The sequence below is a fragment of the Orycteropus afer genome, unplaced genomic scaffold, assembly GCF_000298275.1.
Source record: "Orycteropus afer afer isolate SDZICR_OR568_19922 unplaced genomic scaffold, OryAfe1.0 scaffold00209, whole genome shotgun sequence".
Lineage (NCBI taxonomy): Eukaryota > Metazoa > Chordata > Mammalia > Tubulidentata > Orycteropodidae > Orycteropus > Orycteropus afer.
This window is the reverse complement of record NW_006921796.1, coordinates 5727592-5744627: the sequence shown is the minus strand read 5'-3', so window position 1 is coordinate 5744627 and position 17036 is coordinate 5727592. Positions and strand designations below refer to the sequence as shown.

The 17036-nt window shown below is 46.0% G+C and overlaps 1 protein-coding gene across 1 annotated transcript in view; it reads left to right on the top strand.

The window, feature by feature from the left end:
* The window catches only part of CHST11 (carbohydrate sulfotransferase 11), a 432318-nt gene that overhangs the window by 231304 nt on the left and 183978 nt on the right, over positions 1 to 17036 (top strand). The window contains exon 2 of the mRNA XM_007948244.2: positions 2166 to 2251. Coding sequence (XP_007946435.1) covers positions 2166 to 2251 — 86 coding nt within the window. The remainder of the gene's footprint in view (positions 1 to 2165; positions 2252 to 17036) is intronic.

Genomic DNA, 17036 nt, shown 5'->3' with positions numbered 1-17036 from the left:
GATATTTCCAATTGCCTCGTATGCATGTGAGAGCTGGACAATGAATAAGGAAGACCTAAGAAGAGTTGATGCTTCTGAGTTGTGATGCTGGCGGAGAATGCTGAAAGTACCATGGACTGCTAAAAGAACTAACAGATCTGTCCTGGAGGAAGTGCACCCAAAGTGCTCCTTAGAAGCAAGAATGGCCAGCCTTCATCTCACCTATTTTGGTCATGTTGTAAGAAGGGACCATTCCCTGGAGAAGGATGTCATGCTTGATAGGGTAGAGGGTCGATGAAAGAGTGGGGGAGGCCTTCAACGAGATGGATTGACATGGTGGCTGCGATGATGGGCTAAAGTATAGCTAGCAGGAATCATGGAGCTGGCACGGGATCGGGCAGTGTGTCGTTCTGCTGTGCATGGGGTCGCCATGAGTCGGAAACAACTGGACAGCACCTAACAACAAACAATAACCCATGCACTATCCTTTCAGTCCATAAGAAAATTGCCTCCTATCTGAGAAGAAAGCCTTCTTCCCCGCCTCCCAGCACCATGTGAGGGGCCACACAGAGTGGAGGTGCTTTATGAAAAAGAAGGAAAAAAGAAAGAATCCATTTCCCTTCAAAAATAGTTGTTGGAGACCTCCACACAATCGATTTTTGAGGAGTTTGCTAATTTCCTCTCTATTGTAGGCTCAGCGGTGCAGATGGTTAATGTGTTGGGCTGCTCACCGAAGTTAGAGGTTCAAATCCACCCAGAGGCATCTCGGAAGAAAGGCCTGGTGATCCACTTCCTGACAATCAGCCTTTGCAGACCCCACGGAGCATAGTTCCGCTCCGACATACAGTCAGCACTCACTGCATGGCAACTGTATTCTTTGTTTTTAATTCGTTTTAAGTGTTCCATGTCTTTGTAGAACCACATACCCTCATCCTTTTGGCCTCAAGTTGATATTTATTTTAAAATAAGGTAATTTATCAGAAGCTTTGGGGATGTCCCTCCCCTCTTCTCAGGTGGCCAGCAGCTGAGAGCCGCTAGATGCTGTGGAAGTGTCTCCTGAGGGGGAGCCAGCCCAGGCCTCTGCCTTGCCCAGTGGAAAGAGCCCTCCTGGGGAAGGACCGGCACCGTTCACAGGGGAGGGGATGTGGGTGTGAGAAGCTGTGGGATTTCCATTGTCACCAAATGTATGCTCTCAGAACTGTCTTTACTTTGTCTTTTGTAAATAGCCTTATTTCGATGAGTTTTAAGATGTCTGTCGTGTTTCTTAAAAACTTGCTAGGACGCACCCACATACTGTATGGAAATGCATCCCTTGGAGCAATTGACCTCGGGCACCGGAGGGGCAACATTCACATGGAGGAAATGCAGGACACCCAGGAGTACATAACTATGAGGGGCGTGGGGGGGGGTTGGTTACTGGGCAGGGAGGGGAGGAGACTGGGTTAGGGTTGGACATGGTAAATGGGGAGTGAAACTAAATGTACACATAATGGTGAATGTAAAACAAAGTCTTAAAATTAAAATTTTTTTTAAAAAAAACCAACTTGCTGGGAAGACATTTTAACATTGTGTCTTTCTCAGTGTGGAGAGGAGCCCTGGTGATGCAGTGGTTAAGCGCTTGGCTGCTAAACAAAATATCTCTGGTTGAAACCCACCATTGGCTTCATGGGAGAAAGATGAGGCAGTTTGCTTCTGTGGAGATCACAGCCTTGGAGATGGGGCAGTTCTGCCATGTCCGGTAGAGTCACTGTGAGCTGGAAATCGATGTGACGGCAGTGGGTTGGGTTTGGGTTTGGGTTTTGGCTGTAGAGGAGTCCCTGAAACGTGCAGACGGTGCTCGGCTCGTAACCAATGATTCCAGTCCACCCAAGGTGCCTTGGAAGCAAGACCTGGAGATCTACTTCCAAAAGATCACAGCCCTTGCAAACCGGGTGGAGGGGAGCACGGCCCTGCTGGGAAGCACAAGGTTGCCAGGAGCTTTTCGTTTGTTTGTTTGGGTGTGGAGATGCCCGAGTGTTGGAAAAGACAGTGGTGGGAATGCAGACTTTGGATTTGGGAGCAACAGCGGAAATCTTTCCCGTTTACGAGCTGGCTGTCTCTCTTCCTCTCTTCCTCTGTGCCTCTTTCTTTGTCAGACAGTGAGCCTGCCTTGCTCATTTCTGATGAGCCTCCCTTTCTCTCCTCAGTCATGCGGAGGAATCCCTTTGGTGTGGACATCTGCTGCCGGAAGGGGTCCCGAAGCCCTCTGCAGGAGCTCTACAACCCGACCCAGGTAAGCCTTGGCAAGTGGCCTGCTTCCGTGGCACTGTCATCATGCCGCGTTTTGGTTTTTGAGTTTTTTGGCTGAAAAATTCCCTGGGGATTTGAAAGTTTCTTTTACTCCCTGCCCTTTGACCTTGAGTGGTTGCTTTCTTAGTTCCCCTTGTTCTGTGTCATGTCTCTGCAATCCCAGTGAGAGGTGTTTAGAATTGGAGCAGTGCCTCAGTTGGGTGCTGGACTAAGCTTTCAGATGTGCCCAGGTTTTGGACACAATCGCAGGTCCCAGCAATGGGACCCTGACATCGAAGAGCTGGCCAGCCTGTCCTGTCTCCCATGAGGCCCCACTGAAGAAGAATTGCACAAAGACAAACTCACCACCCACACTCACATCCCGTTATTCAAGCCGAACAATGCCTCAGCAGCCCCACCTCAACCCTGTCAGGTTGGCAAGACTCCCTTGTGTGCAGGGGACTTTCTGTAAGTCACTGTCACAGTAAATGTGACTCATTAATTCAACAAGGTGGCAAACGTGGCCTCTGTGCCATCGATTATGAAAAGAGCTACCCTTTAAGCTCCAATCAAGGAAAAGTAGGAGAGAAGCTAGGAGGCCTGGTTGCCATGGAAATAGATTCAGTGATGACATGTGTGGGTATTAACGTGGACACTCCAGGGCTGGTCCTTTTGCAGGAACATCAGTTAGCTGGCGAGTGAACAACTGCCAACTTTTGACAGTTGTTGAGAAACCACAAAAAAATTCTTGTTTGGCTATAGTCTCTAGGTTTTATTTTGTATCAAATTCTTAATTTAGTGTTCTGTGGACCAGGGTTCTTGGGGGAGGAAGACAATGCTTGGACATCAAACATGCTCAATTCCCAGAAGTTTTACGAAGGGGTGAACCTGAGAACTTCCTGATCTCACAGCTCTTTCTAATCTCTCACCTGCCCCTGCTTCTAGAAAATGAGTCTTGCGTGTTGTGCATGGTGGGTGGCCTACCCAGGTTAAGTTACCCCTCTCCCACCCCACCACCTTGAGCTCCAAGTGTGACTGGAGCAGAGTAGCCAGGTATTTGCAAACTCAGTCCCTGATTTATGACATATTTGAGTTACAATGAACCACAATTACAACTGTCCGGGTTTTTTTTTTTTTTTTTTTTTTGATACTTCTTATTGTTAGTAATATGTTGCAGTGCATAATTTGCTGATGTTGTCATTCTTAGATGTTCACTTTCTGATCAGTTTTATGATTTACTGTTCAAAACACTGGCATATTTTTAAAGATTCTGATAATAAAAGGCAGTTATAATAATGAAAACAAGAAAAAGGAGGTATTCAACTTACATCAGAACTAATTTATGTTAGAACTAACTTACGACAGGACTGACTTAGGATGGAGTCATTGGAACGAAATCCTGTTGGGAGTCTGGGTCTACCTGTATTGCCTGAGTCTTCCTTTACTGAGCTCCATGGTGACTCAGCAGGGAATCTGATACTTGAGTTTCATTTGGTGTTGGACTGTTTCATCATTGCAGGTGAGTTTCCCAGCTGGTTCACAAACCCCATCCTCAGGAACAGACGGAGCTGGGCTTTGATAAAGGATGGGGCTTCTGGTAAACCATGTTGAAAACAACACACACTACTCACTTGCAAACCATTTGTATACTCTGGGCTCAGATCATTTTCCCCCTTCGAAACAAAACTGCTGAGGTGCTCCAGCCTTCTCGAGAAAGTCTTATGGACGACATATGGTGTCATGGAAAGAGCCCATTCTGGGGCAGCTGCCGGTCTGGACGGGAGGTTTATGGACTGTGCCTGTCTCGTTCACTGTTGCATCCCCAGCACCTTGGGTTATGGCGGATGCCCCCAAATATCCATGGTGGAATGAAGGCCCAGCTTCAAATTCTAGCTTCCCTTCTACCTAGTTGTGCAACCTTACATATATATGAAGAGTCCTAATGAGAGGTCAGTTTTTCCACCTGAAAAATCTCTGGAATATTGGGAGACAAGACAGTCCTTGTTGGGGGTGGTAGAGCTGTGATTAGTCATTATTATGGCCATGCAGGTAGCTTTAATAGCTGAAACCTGCACTTCAGAGCCAGCCTAGGGTCAAAGCCTGTTTCCTCATTTACTAGCTATGTAGCTGTGGGCAAGTTGCTTAACTTCTCTGTGCCTCCTGTCCCTCCTTCATTACATGGTATTAATGGTACCTACCCTGTAGGGTTCTTAGAAGCGATAATGGTGAGACTTCAGTTCACGTACTTTGGACATGTCACCAGGAAAACCAATCACTAGAAAAGGAGACTGTGTTTGGTAAAGGAGCGGGTCAACCATGAGGGAAACCTTCAACGAGATGATGATGCGGGAAGCCCTGAACGAGATGATGAGTACAGTAGCCACGACAGCAGGCTCCAACCTGCTCATGAAGATGGCTCAGGGCCGGGCGACACTCCGCTGTTACACAGGGGCTGATTTCCAGTCATCAAGGTAAGCACAGGCGTACTTGTGCTTACCTACTAGTCTGTAGTAAACCACTTCACATGGGTTTCTCCACATCTTTCACCAGATGGTACTGTCAAAAAGGTCACCATGAGTTGGAGCCAACTGAATGGTAGCAGCAACCACCCCTACCCTGCAGAGTTGCAAGAGATAGTATGCCTTGCTTTATGCGTCCCATGGAGTCATTTCATTCATGGATTCATTCATTCATTCATTTATTCAGCTGCCATTACTGAGTATCTCTGTGTGCAGCACAGTGCTAGGTATTGGGCACGCAGGGGTGAACAGGACACATGAGCTTAGCCCTGCATTCTGGTTATTCTGGTTATCCAGTGTTGACATGAATGAGTTGACTGACATGGTAGTCCCTGCCTGGTCCTTTTGTAACCCAATCAAAGAAGGGATGACCCTTCTAGGAAGGGGACTGTTTTCCTTCTGGTAATGTTGAGTGTTGTCTGGGGGAGATTCTCTTTTAGGCTAGGACTTAGAGAAGTAGCTCTGGTGGTGCAGTGGTTAAGGCATTCGGCTGCTAACCAAAAGGTCATAGGTTTGCACCCACCAGCATTGCGTGGGAGAAAGATGAGGCAATCTGCTTTTGTAAAGAGTTATAGCCTTGGAACCCCTATGGGACAGTTCTGCTTTGTCCTTTAGGGTTGCTGTGAGTTGGAATCCACTCGATGGCAGTGGAGGGGCTAGGGCTTAGGGAAATTCCTGGGTGCTGCAAATGGTTAACATGCTTGGCTGCTAACCAAAAGGTTGGGAGTTTGCATCTACCCAGAGGTGCCTTAAAGGAAGTCCTGGTGATCTGCTTCCAAAAAAATTAACCATTAACAGCCTATGGAGCCCAGCTCTGCTCTGACACACATGGGATCACCATGAGACGGAGTTGACTCAACAGTGGGGCTTGGGAGGGAGGTGGGACTGATGAGGCAGCTCCGGGCTTCGTCTGTGAGAACGGGAGGGGTGACTCATCGTCCTCCATCAAGAATGTCTTGGGCAAGCTGTCTGGCCCCTTCAGCTGGCAACCAGGGAAATATCCCTGCAGGAAAATCACCCCGTTTCCTCGGGATGTTGTCTTGGGATGTTTTTTCTTAGGCTGGCTTCCTTTACAAGCTGTAATTATGTTCCATTCCCACGCAAGTTCAGGGACACTTGGTGATCGTTGGAGCTGCCCTGGGCTGGGGCGTTAAAGGAGAGAAGGAAGCGAGGGTGCCTGTTGCCTAGAGTTTGGTTTGGAGACATTTACAGACTTCATCCCTGATGGGGCTTGGTTGCTCTTTCTTGTCTTTCCCAACCAGCCAGGCTGTTGAAGTCGCTAAACCCAGAATGATACTATCACAAAGGCAGATGACAACCCTCTAATCGGTGCAACCAAACTGCCTCCGGAGATGGCACTTCCCCTTTTGACGCTGACTGGTTATTTGGATTTGATATATTGCAGCGAAAACAGGAACTGTTTGTTTTAGGTGATAAGAAACCAACCTTTAAAAGACCAGGCTTCCTGGTCAGAGAGAGACTGATGAAACCCCCAGGCTAGGCCTCTACTCAGCCTTTGTGCTTGGAATTGAACTTACTTCTGTGGCTTCCAGCCAAACAATAAACAGGCCTACGAGGTGAATAATTACACCAGGTAGATACACTTCTTAGAATGATCAATCGTGGGAGATCAGAAGGGCAGTATTTGTACAAGGAGAAAGCTCAGAGGGCAGGCATGCATCGGAAAGGACACAGGGAGAAGGTAACTGCAGGGAGGAAGTGGGAAGAAAGCTGTTACATTGTGGGGATTGCAATCAATGTCATGAAGCAAAATGTGTACGGACTGTTGAATGGAAAATGAATTTGCTCTGTAAACTTTCACCCAAATCACAATTAAAAAAAGAAAAAAGAAACCAACATCAAGAAGGGATTGTCTTAGTAACCATGTGCTGGGACTCTGTGCCAGATACTGTGCAGATGCTTAAAAATGTCTCATCTAATAAGGAGCTCTGGTGGCATACTGCCTACGTCCAAGGCATTTGACTGCTAACCAGAAGATTGGCGGTTCAAACCCACCAGCCACTCCCTGCAAGGAAAACTGGGAAATCTATTTCCGTAAAGATTTACTGCCTCAGAAACCCAGTGGGGGTCTCTATGAGTCAGAATCAACTCGATGGCAGTGAGTTTGGTTTGAATCTTACAATAAGCCTGGAGATAGGTATGTATGTGTATTGGTTTCTTAGAGCTGCCATAACAAAATACCACAAATTGGTTGGATTATCAGAACAGAAATGTGCTTGTCTCACAGTCCAGGAGGCTAGTAGTCTGAATTCAGGACATCAGCCATGTTCGTGAAAGGCTTTAGGGGAAGGTCCTTTCTTGCTTCTCCCAGGTTCTGGTAGGCCCAGGTGTTCCATAGTTTACAGCTACAAGATAACTCTGCAGCTGTCCCATGGCCATCTTCCTTCTGTGTCTCTTCTCTTGTATAGGACACCACTCAGACGGGATTCAGACCCACCTTATGCTGTTAGAACTTCCTGTTAATTTAACTGATAACATCTTCAAAGACCCAATTTCCAAACAAGGTGACAGTTACCAGATTAGGACTTCAACAGATCTTTTGGGGGGCACGATTCAGCCCCTTACAGTATTACACTCCCATTTCATATATGCGAGTGCTGAGGCCAAGAAGGTTAACAGTTGGCCTAAGGTCCCACAGCTGCTAAGAAGTAGTGAGGATTCGAGCCCAAGACAGACTATAAACCCAGATTTTTTGTCTTTGTTTATTAACCTCTATACTGTAGCCCCTGTTATGAGCAAAATTCTCTTCCCTTGGCAGGCACTAGCCCATCCATTCCCCCTTCCAAAACAAAACAACAAGAAAATCAAACCCAGATTTACATTGGACAAAGGCTTAAAATGAGCCCCATTGGGAAAGTTGGCCATCATCTGATTTCAGCATCCAAGGTTTTCTTATTTTAGTGCCCTGCAAACCTCTAACCATTAAAAAAACAATTGTTTTAAAAAAGTTTGTAGTTGATATTCTTAGAAAAACTGCACTCTGATGTCTTATAATTTTCCCAGTTTGCTGCTTTCTCCCTGGCCCCAAAATAAAACGTAATTGCCGATCAGATCAGCTGTCGTCAAGTCACGGAAAGTTCAGGAGTTGCCAACTGCATATTTGTGTGCTGAGCACATCTGTGGGCCGCCCTGGCTTGGCTCCGACTCATAAGGCAGAGCTATGTTGTCAGCCATTAATAGGGCATAATTGCCCCCAAATGCCAGTGAGGGCGAGACAGCTTGTCCTTCTGCCTCGCCCACCTGCTGGGCCTCCTCGTGGGTTCCCTGAAATCTTCACAGCATCACTCCTGTGGTTTAGACCTGCCATGCTTGGTTCTTTCTTTAGCCTTCTACGCTTGCTCTGTGATTACCACGTCCCAAGAAGAAAGATGTGTGGCCCAGGGGCTGACCACCAGTTTCTAAGAGTTGATTCCCTGGGTGGAAGAAACAGTTAAGCACTTGATTACTAACCAAGAGGTTGGCGGTTCAGACCCACCCAGAGGTACCTGGGAGGAAAGTCTGGGAGATCTGCTTCCAAAGAGTTGATCTTGAAAACCCTTTGGAGCGAAGTTCTACTCGGCAACATGTGGGGTCTCCATGAGTCGGAATCAACTTGACGGCAACTAGTTTTTTTATTATTGAGTCTAGGAGGCTTGTGTAGGGTGCTATAGGTCAAGGTGTCTGCAGGTTTTTTTAGGCATCTTTGGGGACACATATATGATCAAAGGATCAAGTGGTACATGAACTCTGAGAAAAAAAAAATAACAAAATCAATAAAGAGGTAGGCAAAAGGCTCCAAGGATGCTGACGTGGCATGATTTCTGCAGCTGTGTTTGTAGCAGCTTTCTTCATTGTTGCTAGAAATTGGAAGCAACTAATTAAAAAAAAAAAACTCACTGCCATCAAGTTGATTCTGATTCATAGCAACCCCCTTTGGTTTTCCAAGGCAGTAAATCTTTATGGAAATAGATTGCCCAGTCTTCCTTCCATGGAGTGGCTGGTGGGTTTGAACCACCAACCTTCGGTTTAATCAAATGCCTTAGACACTATGCTGCCAGAGCTGCCCTTCTCAAGGAGCCCTCGTGGCACAATGGTTAAGTGTGCAGCTGCTAACTGGAAGATTGGTGGTTCAGACCCACCAGTCAGCCAATTGCTCCATAGGAGAAAAATGTGTCAGTTTTCATGGGCTAGGCTCTAGAGGAAGGATGGATAGAAAGGAAAGAGAGAGAAGGAAGGTAGGAAGGAAACAAGGGAGAGAGTGAGAAAGGAAGAAAAGATACTCTTTACCAAGTGTGCAATATATTTGTGACTCTTCTAGACATTTTCACTTACAGCTCATTCGCTCTTCACAACTACCCACATGAGAATGTGTTATGGTTCCAAATATGTGTTTGAGTCCTGATCCCTGTACCTGAGGATGTAATCCTGTTTGGAAAGAAGGTTTTCTTTATGTTATTAGATCATACTGTAGGAGAACCAAACTGAACCAAACTCACTGCCATCGAGTCAGATCCAACTCACACTGACCCCTCTTTGGGTTTCTGAGGTGGTATCTGTATGGAAGTAGATTGCCCAACCTTCCTTCTGAGGAGTGGCTGGTGGGTTTGAACCGCCAGCCTTCTGGTTAGCAATCAAATGCCTTAGGCACTATACCACCAGAGGTCATACTCTAGAAGAGTGGGTTCTAAATCTCATCAGTTCTGATTTACAAGAAGAGCAGATTAGACACAGAGACCCACATAGCTGGGGACAGATGCTATGTGAGGGTCGTCTGCAAGCCAAGGAATCAAGGGACACCTGGGACTCCCCACAAGGAAGGAATCAAGGCCCAGACCCTGATTTGGACTTTGAACCTCCAGAACTGTGAGACAATCCATTTCTGTCATTTAAAGCCACTCACTTGTGGTATTTCTGGCAACACTAGTAAAGTGAGACAGAAGGTATCCTATAACCCCATTTTTCAGATGAGTTAACTGAGGCTCAGGAGGCTTGAGCGATTTGCCAAGGTCACACAGGTCCTCAGTGGTCCAGCTTGGCCTATCTAAACTGGTTAGATGGTGGGTGGACCAGAGCCTAGTGCTTTATCTTTCCCAGGTGGAAAAATGCTTCCTTGAGGTTCATTTTCCCAGGGAATCAGGTTGAGGCCTGGAATGTGCTCAGGACCAGTTGTAAAATTCCCAAAGTCAGGGGCTGCAGCTCATGGAATGCACAGAAAAACAAACAAACAAATAAACAAACATGGTCGTTGAGTTGATTCTGATTCATAGTGACCCAACAGGACAGTAGAACTGCCCCATAGGGTTTCCAAGGCTGTACTCGTCATGGAAGCACACTGCCTCATTTTTCTTCCTTGGAGCAGCCAGTGGTTTCAAACTGCTGACCTTTTGGTTAGCAGCTGCACACTTAACCGCTGTGCCACCAGGGCTCCAGAACGCATAATAGCTGTCCGGCAAACAATTACAGGTTTGTGTTTTGTTTACTGAACCTGGTAATTGTCTTTGTTGCCCAGCTGGAGCCAAGCTAAGCAGGACTACACTAGCAGATCTTGGTGAAGTTTGGAAACCCTGGGTCATTGCTCCAGTTGGTTGTTTCAGATTTATTAAAGCTTATAACAGCCAAGGGGGAAAATACTCTTCTAGTACCGACTTAAATAGCTTTCTCAGCAATGCTTGCCAAAATTAGTTTGGTGGTGTAGTGCCTGAGGTATTTGACTGCTAACCAGATGGCTGGTGGTTCAAACCACCAGCCACCCCTCGGAAGGAAGATTGGGCAATCTACTTCCATATGATACCGCCTCAGAAACCCAAGGAGGGGTTGCTATGAGTCAGATCTGACTCGACGGCAGTTGAGTTTGGTTTGGTTTTGGTTTACAGAACAAATAGTTTAAGAAGAAAATCAAGTTTAGAACAAAAATAATTTCTTGTAGAGAATGTTGTTATTAAGTGCAGTTGAGTCAACATGCAACTCAACAACCTGAGATCTTTCTCAAAAGGAGTTGCTGGGTAAGTTCGAACTACCAACTTTTTGGTTTGGAAGCTGAGCTCTTAACCGTTGTGCTACCAGGGCTCCTTATTCATAGAATAGACTGAGAAAAAAGGACATGGAGGAGGAGAGTCACCTAAGTAATATAACACAAGGGCTGCGTGTGGAAGTTTGTGACAGAGTTTTACAAGAGAATCAGGGGTGAGTCATCAACGCTTTGAGGAGCAGTGTACAGTGGGAGGCTTCATGGTATTTGAACCAGGCTGTGAAGATCCATCAGACTTCACTTGACAGAGAGGAGGGAACAGAATTATGGAGAGAAGGAACAACAGAAGTGAGGTCCATAGGTGGGGCAACACATGCAGAGAACCGTGGGAGAGTTGAGGCTGGAGAGGGGTCTATGGTTGGACAGGAGGCAGGAAAGGCAGATTGGTATCAGGTAGATAAGGTCTTTTCTGCTGTTCCAGAGAGTTTGTCCTTTATCCTGCGAGCAGGGTTGGCATCCCGAGGGGAGAGGAGATGCTGTGGGTGATGCCTTAGGAACCAGGCTGTCACGGGGGGCATCTGGCTTATGCTTCTGACTCAGCCGCTTATTAACTGTGGGGCTTTGATAAGGCAAACGATGCCCTCTTCTTGGCTGCAGCATCCTCATCTGTGAAACAAAGGTGTTGGGCTAGATCAGTGCTTCTCAGCCCTGCTGTGTGGCACTCATCCACAGCTCTCAGGGAGCTTTTCAGAAAGGACCTGTGCTCAGTCTTCACCCCAGTGATGCTGATTTAACTGGTGTGGGAGGGCTGAGCATTTGGTATATTCCAAAGATTCACCAAAAAATAAATAAATAAAATAAATAAATATATATATGTATGTGTGTGTGTGTGTGTATATATATATATATATATATATATATATATGTATATTTAAAACAATTGCTATTGTGTGAATGCCAGTGCTTGGCAACCCCATGTGTGTCAGAGGAGAACTGTGCTCCATGGGGTTTGCAGTGACTGGTTTTTCAGAAGCAGGTTGCCAGACCTTTCTTCTGAGGTGCTCCTAGATAGACTTGGACCCCATTCTTTCAGTTAGCAATGGAGCACCATTCAAGGACTCCTAGGTGATTCTAATGGCAGCCAGAGCACTGAGTGGGAGAGTCTTTAAGGGCCCTTCTAGGTCTAAAAGTCCCAGATTCTTTGATTCTAATATGACACATTATGTGAAAAGCAACTCAGAGCAAATCCACTGAGGTTGTTCACCCTAATTTGTACTGTCTTTATATATGAACACCCCATGTTCATTTTTTCACTTAGCCTCATCCATGAGGTCGGGGAGATGACTTACCCTCATGTCCACCATGAGGACATCTCTGATGTCCTGTGTGTTGGACACTCAAGCAGCATATGTGGTCAAGTTCAAGAAGCCAAGATCCAGTACATAGTGACCCCTGGGAAAGCACTGGAAGCCTTGAAAGGGACACTTGAACCACTCCCCTCCTGATGCTGTAAGGAGAACCCGGACTTGTACTGTGCCAGGCATTAGATGGGCACTTCTGAAGGATCAGCTATAGTCTTACAAATAGGGTGAAGGGGAAAAAGGGCTCCCTGCCTTTTGAACTGCCATTCAGGAAGAATGATGCGGAATGGTCTTGTACTCTGGGGAAGGCCAGAAGGAACAGACAGTGTACAGTCCTCAACTCTGGTCAATTAATCCCTTCATTATCAACCACCTGGTAAATGACAAGTCCATCTAATTATCTTGCTTTGACCCAACAGCTGTCTACCAGCCAAAGAGGGATTAATTGATTTAGTTGTAGTCTGGCTCCTTATGCAAAGATATTACTTACTGTCAGCCAAGCAGAATGGCAGCTGGCTGGCAAAGATGAAATATTACATTAGCCTGATCTTAAACACAGCACTTGGGAGAATGCTTCATTATTAATTGCAAATTACAATAGATGAGCGAAACCCATTGCAGAAACCAGGGATGGCGGGCTCCCCTTTCACCATGGATACCCGCATTGCCATTGAGTTGATTCTGACTCATAGCGACCCTATAAGACAGATTAGTACTGCCCATAGGGTTTCCAAGGCTGTGATCTTTATAGAAGCAGACTGCTACATCCTTTTCCACTGTGGATAGAGGCTCCTTTATTCTAGAACCAAGAGAAGCTGCCCTGGTCACATTTCCAATTAAGCCAGGACAGATAGGGACTCTGTAGTCAGACACAATTGGGGTCAGAGGAAAGGATTGGATGCTTGAAAGACCTGGGGAATCCCAGCCCAGCTGTGTGACTGAGGATAGTTACTGAACTGCCCTAAGCCTCAGTTTCCTCATCTGTAAAATGAGAGCAAGATGCAAGTCTGTCTTTAAGGTTTGTGAGGCTTCAAAATCATGGAAAAGTATCTAGGACAATGCCAGGGTCACTGCTGGTGTTCATCAGTAGGCATCTATGACCTGGGTTGAGTTAGGTAACTTGGGGCTTTTCTTAGGGATTCTAAGCCCTCATTGTGCCCCTTTACTGCAAGCTCAGACATTACCCAATGCATATTTAGAATTTTGTTTAATAATAAGAAGGTAGATGATTTCCTCTTGCTTTGATGCTACTAGCTATTCATGGTGAGCACTTCCTAAGAATTTTGCTTTCTATTTTGTATCTGGCAGACTCAGTTTGTAAGCTTGAGGCACTCATTTATAAGGCCATGAATGCCTGTATTATGACTGGGAGCTCTGCTGGCACTGTCTGAGACGTTTCATTGCTAACCAGAAGATTGATGGTTCGAACCCACTAGCCACTCCATGGAAGGAGGACTGGGCAATGTACTTCTGTAGAGATTTACCACCTCAGAAACCCAGTGGAGGTCGCTATGAGTCAGAATCTATTTGATGGCAGTGGGTATGTGTTCATGAGTGTATGCGTGTGAAAGTGTATGTGTATGCATGTATGTACACTTAACCGTATCCTGGAGAATGGGCAGAAACAACTTTTAAGTTTTAAAAGTCTCCTTGTGGTTGTGTTTGTCTTACCCCTAGGTACCTAGCTACGTGCCTCAATAATAGTTGTTAATTAAGACCCTGTGTCATGCTTTTGATCGCATCATTATTTGATCTGCATGTAAATCAGGCTTGCATTACAGGCAATTGTTCTGTTTCAGGAGCTTAATTGGACCGAGTATTTTCAAATCTGGATAGTAAGCTCTCTGCCCTAAAGGGGCTTCTCTATGTCAGTCTGTGTGAATATAATCTGGCATATTTCAACTTGAGAAGGTCATTCGAGTGACAAAACCTCTTTGCCAATTTCCAAATGGTGACACAGCTGGACAATCTGCCATTTCATAATGTTATTTCCTGATCACCCTCAATTATCTGAGGCCTCGACATAATTTGACTTTTCTGTAAATTACACAACTCAAGTAGCTTCTCAGACAATTGGATTTTAGCCTTGTTGAGATGGACTGAGATGAAACAAAGCCCTGGCTTATTCTGATGCCTTCTGTGGGAAAGATGGCAGGTGGTGGTAGCGGTGGAGGAGGAGGAGGAGAGGGGTCAGAGGGCACCTGCTTTTCCTTCCCAGAATCTTCTTGTAGGCCTCCTGGGGTGCGAGGTTTCCACCCTGCCTCTCCTACTAATTCTGTGAGATCTGTGGCAAATTGCTGAACTTGGGCAAGTACTGGTAATTTGGTATGTAAAAATAAGGATAAATACCAATGGTTCTGTTATTTAGTATTGAATTATATAAATAAATATATAGGAAGTTCCAAGCACATGGCCAGCTGCTCAGTCAATGCTGATTGTTTTCATTAGCATAGATGAAACCTCCTCCAGGAAGCATTCCTTGATTTTCCCCACCCCTCACCTAAAGGCTGGGTTAAATGTCTTTCTACAACAGTGCTGCTCACTGAAAATATAACGTGAACCATAGAAATACAATTTAAAATTTTCTAGGAGCCGCAATCTAAAAGGATGAAATTAATTTTAATAATGAATTTCATTTAACCCATTATATCCAAACTATTATCATTTCAACATATAATCAATACAGAAATTACTAAGATATTTTACATTTGTATTTCCTGTCTTTGAAATCTGATGTGTATTGAACACTTATAAGCCCAAAACCCAGCCTCTTCCCATCGAGTCAGTTCTGACTCTGATGACCCCGTGTTACAGAGCACAAATGCCCCCGAGGTCTTCTTCTCTGCAATTGTACAGAAGCACATTGTCAGGCCTTCCTTCTGGAGAGCTGCTAGGTGGGCTCAAACCGCCAAACTTTAGGTGAGTCGCCAAAAACAAACCATTTGTGCTGCCAGGAACCTTTTATTGCACACTCTCACAGCACATCTCGATTTGGACTGGACGTATTTCAAGTGTTCAGTAGCTACAGGCGGCTCACGACCATCATATTGGACAGTCACGGTCTGCACCCTTATTCCCCTCCCCAATGCCTGAATTCCTCTTGTTCAAGACACTTACTGCACACATTTGAAATGATTTCACTCAGCTCAGAGCCCTGGAGGGCAGGGGCTGCGTCCTATTCTTGGAGCATCCAGGGGCTCCTTCAGGCCGACCACAGAGAATGTGCTCAGTACGTTTGTCTTGAAAGAAGTAACAGCCAAGATGCTCCTAGAAGTGAAGATGGCAAGGCTTGGTCTTGCTCACTTTGGACATGTTATCAGGAGGGACCGCCCCTGGAGAAGGACATCATGCTTGGTGAAGTAGAGGGTCAGTAGAAAAGAGGAAGACCCTCAATGAGATGGGCTGACTGCAGCAATGGGCTTAAACAGACCTATTGTCTTGAGCACATGAATTGGCAACTTTCATTCTGTTATACATGGGGATGCTATGAGTCGGAGCCAACTCAACAATGGCGTTTGTGCGATGAGCAAAGCCACCTTTTCCCGTGTCTCGACCACCCAGAGGTGTCCAGCATGTGTATGCTCGTACTGTGGGGGTCACCAGGGCCTCCCTCCCTCAGAGGTACAGAGGCAGCCAGCCTCTTAGTGGGGTGGTTTCCCAGGACCCCAAATGAAGTCCCTTTGTCCCAAGAGTACACTTCCACTGTAGGCTGATGCCTGGTGTTTTCCCTGAAAACATCCTTTGTGAAGTGTAAGTGCAAATCCTTTGGAAGGGCTGATGCTTTGAAATGGGTTAGTCCTTTATATCTCAACTTTGGTTTCATAGGATGCTCTTTTGAGGATAGAGTGTAGTAGGTGTGTGGAGAGTGGAGAGAGTAAGGGGTGGGGTAGGTCACACACGATCCCACCTACATAAAATATCTAGACTAGATAAGGGAGCTCTGGGGAATGCACAAAGATGGAAAGCAGACAGAGGGCTGGGGAGGAGGCAAAGGGGAGTCATGGCTTAAGAGCCATGACTATTGTGTGATTTCTGGTTGCGCTGGTGTGGTAGTTAAGGTTGTGTGTCACCTTGGCTGGCCTTGGTTTTGAGTGGCTGGGCAACTGCATATAGTTATCCCATAATGAGACTGGTAGTCATCTCCATGCTGGAATCTACTGTGAGCAGCTGAGTAGCTGCCTTAGGGATGTGGTCTTCTTCCAGTATATAAGAAGAAGCTTTAAGAAAGGTTTCTAAGCTTTTTGGCATATCTGGATCCTGCCTTTGGTTGAGTCTTCATCTAAGTGGGCTACATGTTGTCTGCTGGTCTTGAGACTGTCTCTGGACTTGAATCAGTGGCCTGTCGTGCTGTGTGATAATCTTGGGACTGTGCCATTTTACTTGTCGACCTTGGGCTTCTTAGCATCAGCAGCCAGCAGCTGTCTGAATTAGGAGACAGTGGGCCAGGAGCAAGAAGCAGAGCTGAAGCCCAAGGTCAAGGGGCCTTCACCCAACCCCTAGAGCTGGTGCTTTAAACTTGAACTTTTAACCTCCTAAACTGTAATAAGAGAGAAGCTCTGGTAGTGTAGTGCCTAAGGCACTTGACTGCTAACCAGAAGGCTGGAGGTTCAAATCCACCAGCCACTCCTCGAAAGGAAGACTGGGCAATCTACTTCTGTAGTGATACCATCTTGGAAACCCAAGGAGGGGTTGCTATGAGTCAGGTCTGACTCAACGGCACATAACAACAACAACAACAAACTGTAAGAGAATAAATCCCTGCTGTTGAGTCAGATCCCACTCATAGCGACCCCTCCTTTGGTTTCTGAGGCAGTATCACTACAGAAGTAGATTGCCCAACCCTCCTTCTGAGGAGTGGCTGGTGGGTTTGAACCACCAGCCTTCTGGTTACCAGTCAAATGCCTTAGACACTACGCCACCAGAGCTCCTCCTGTTTGTTAA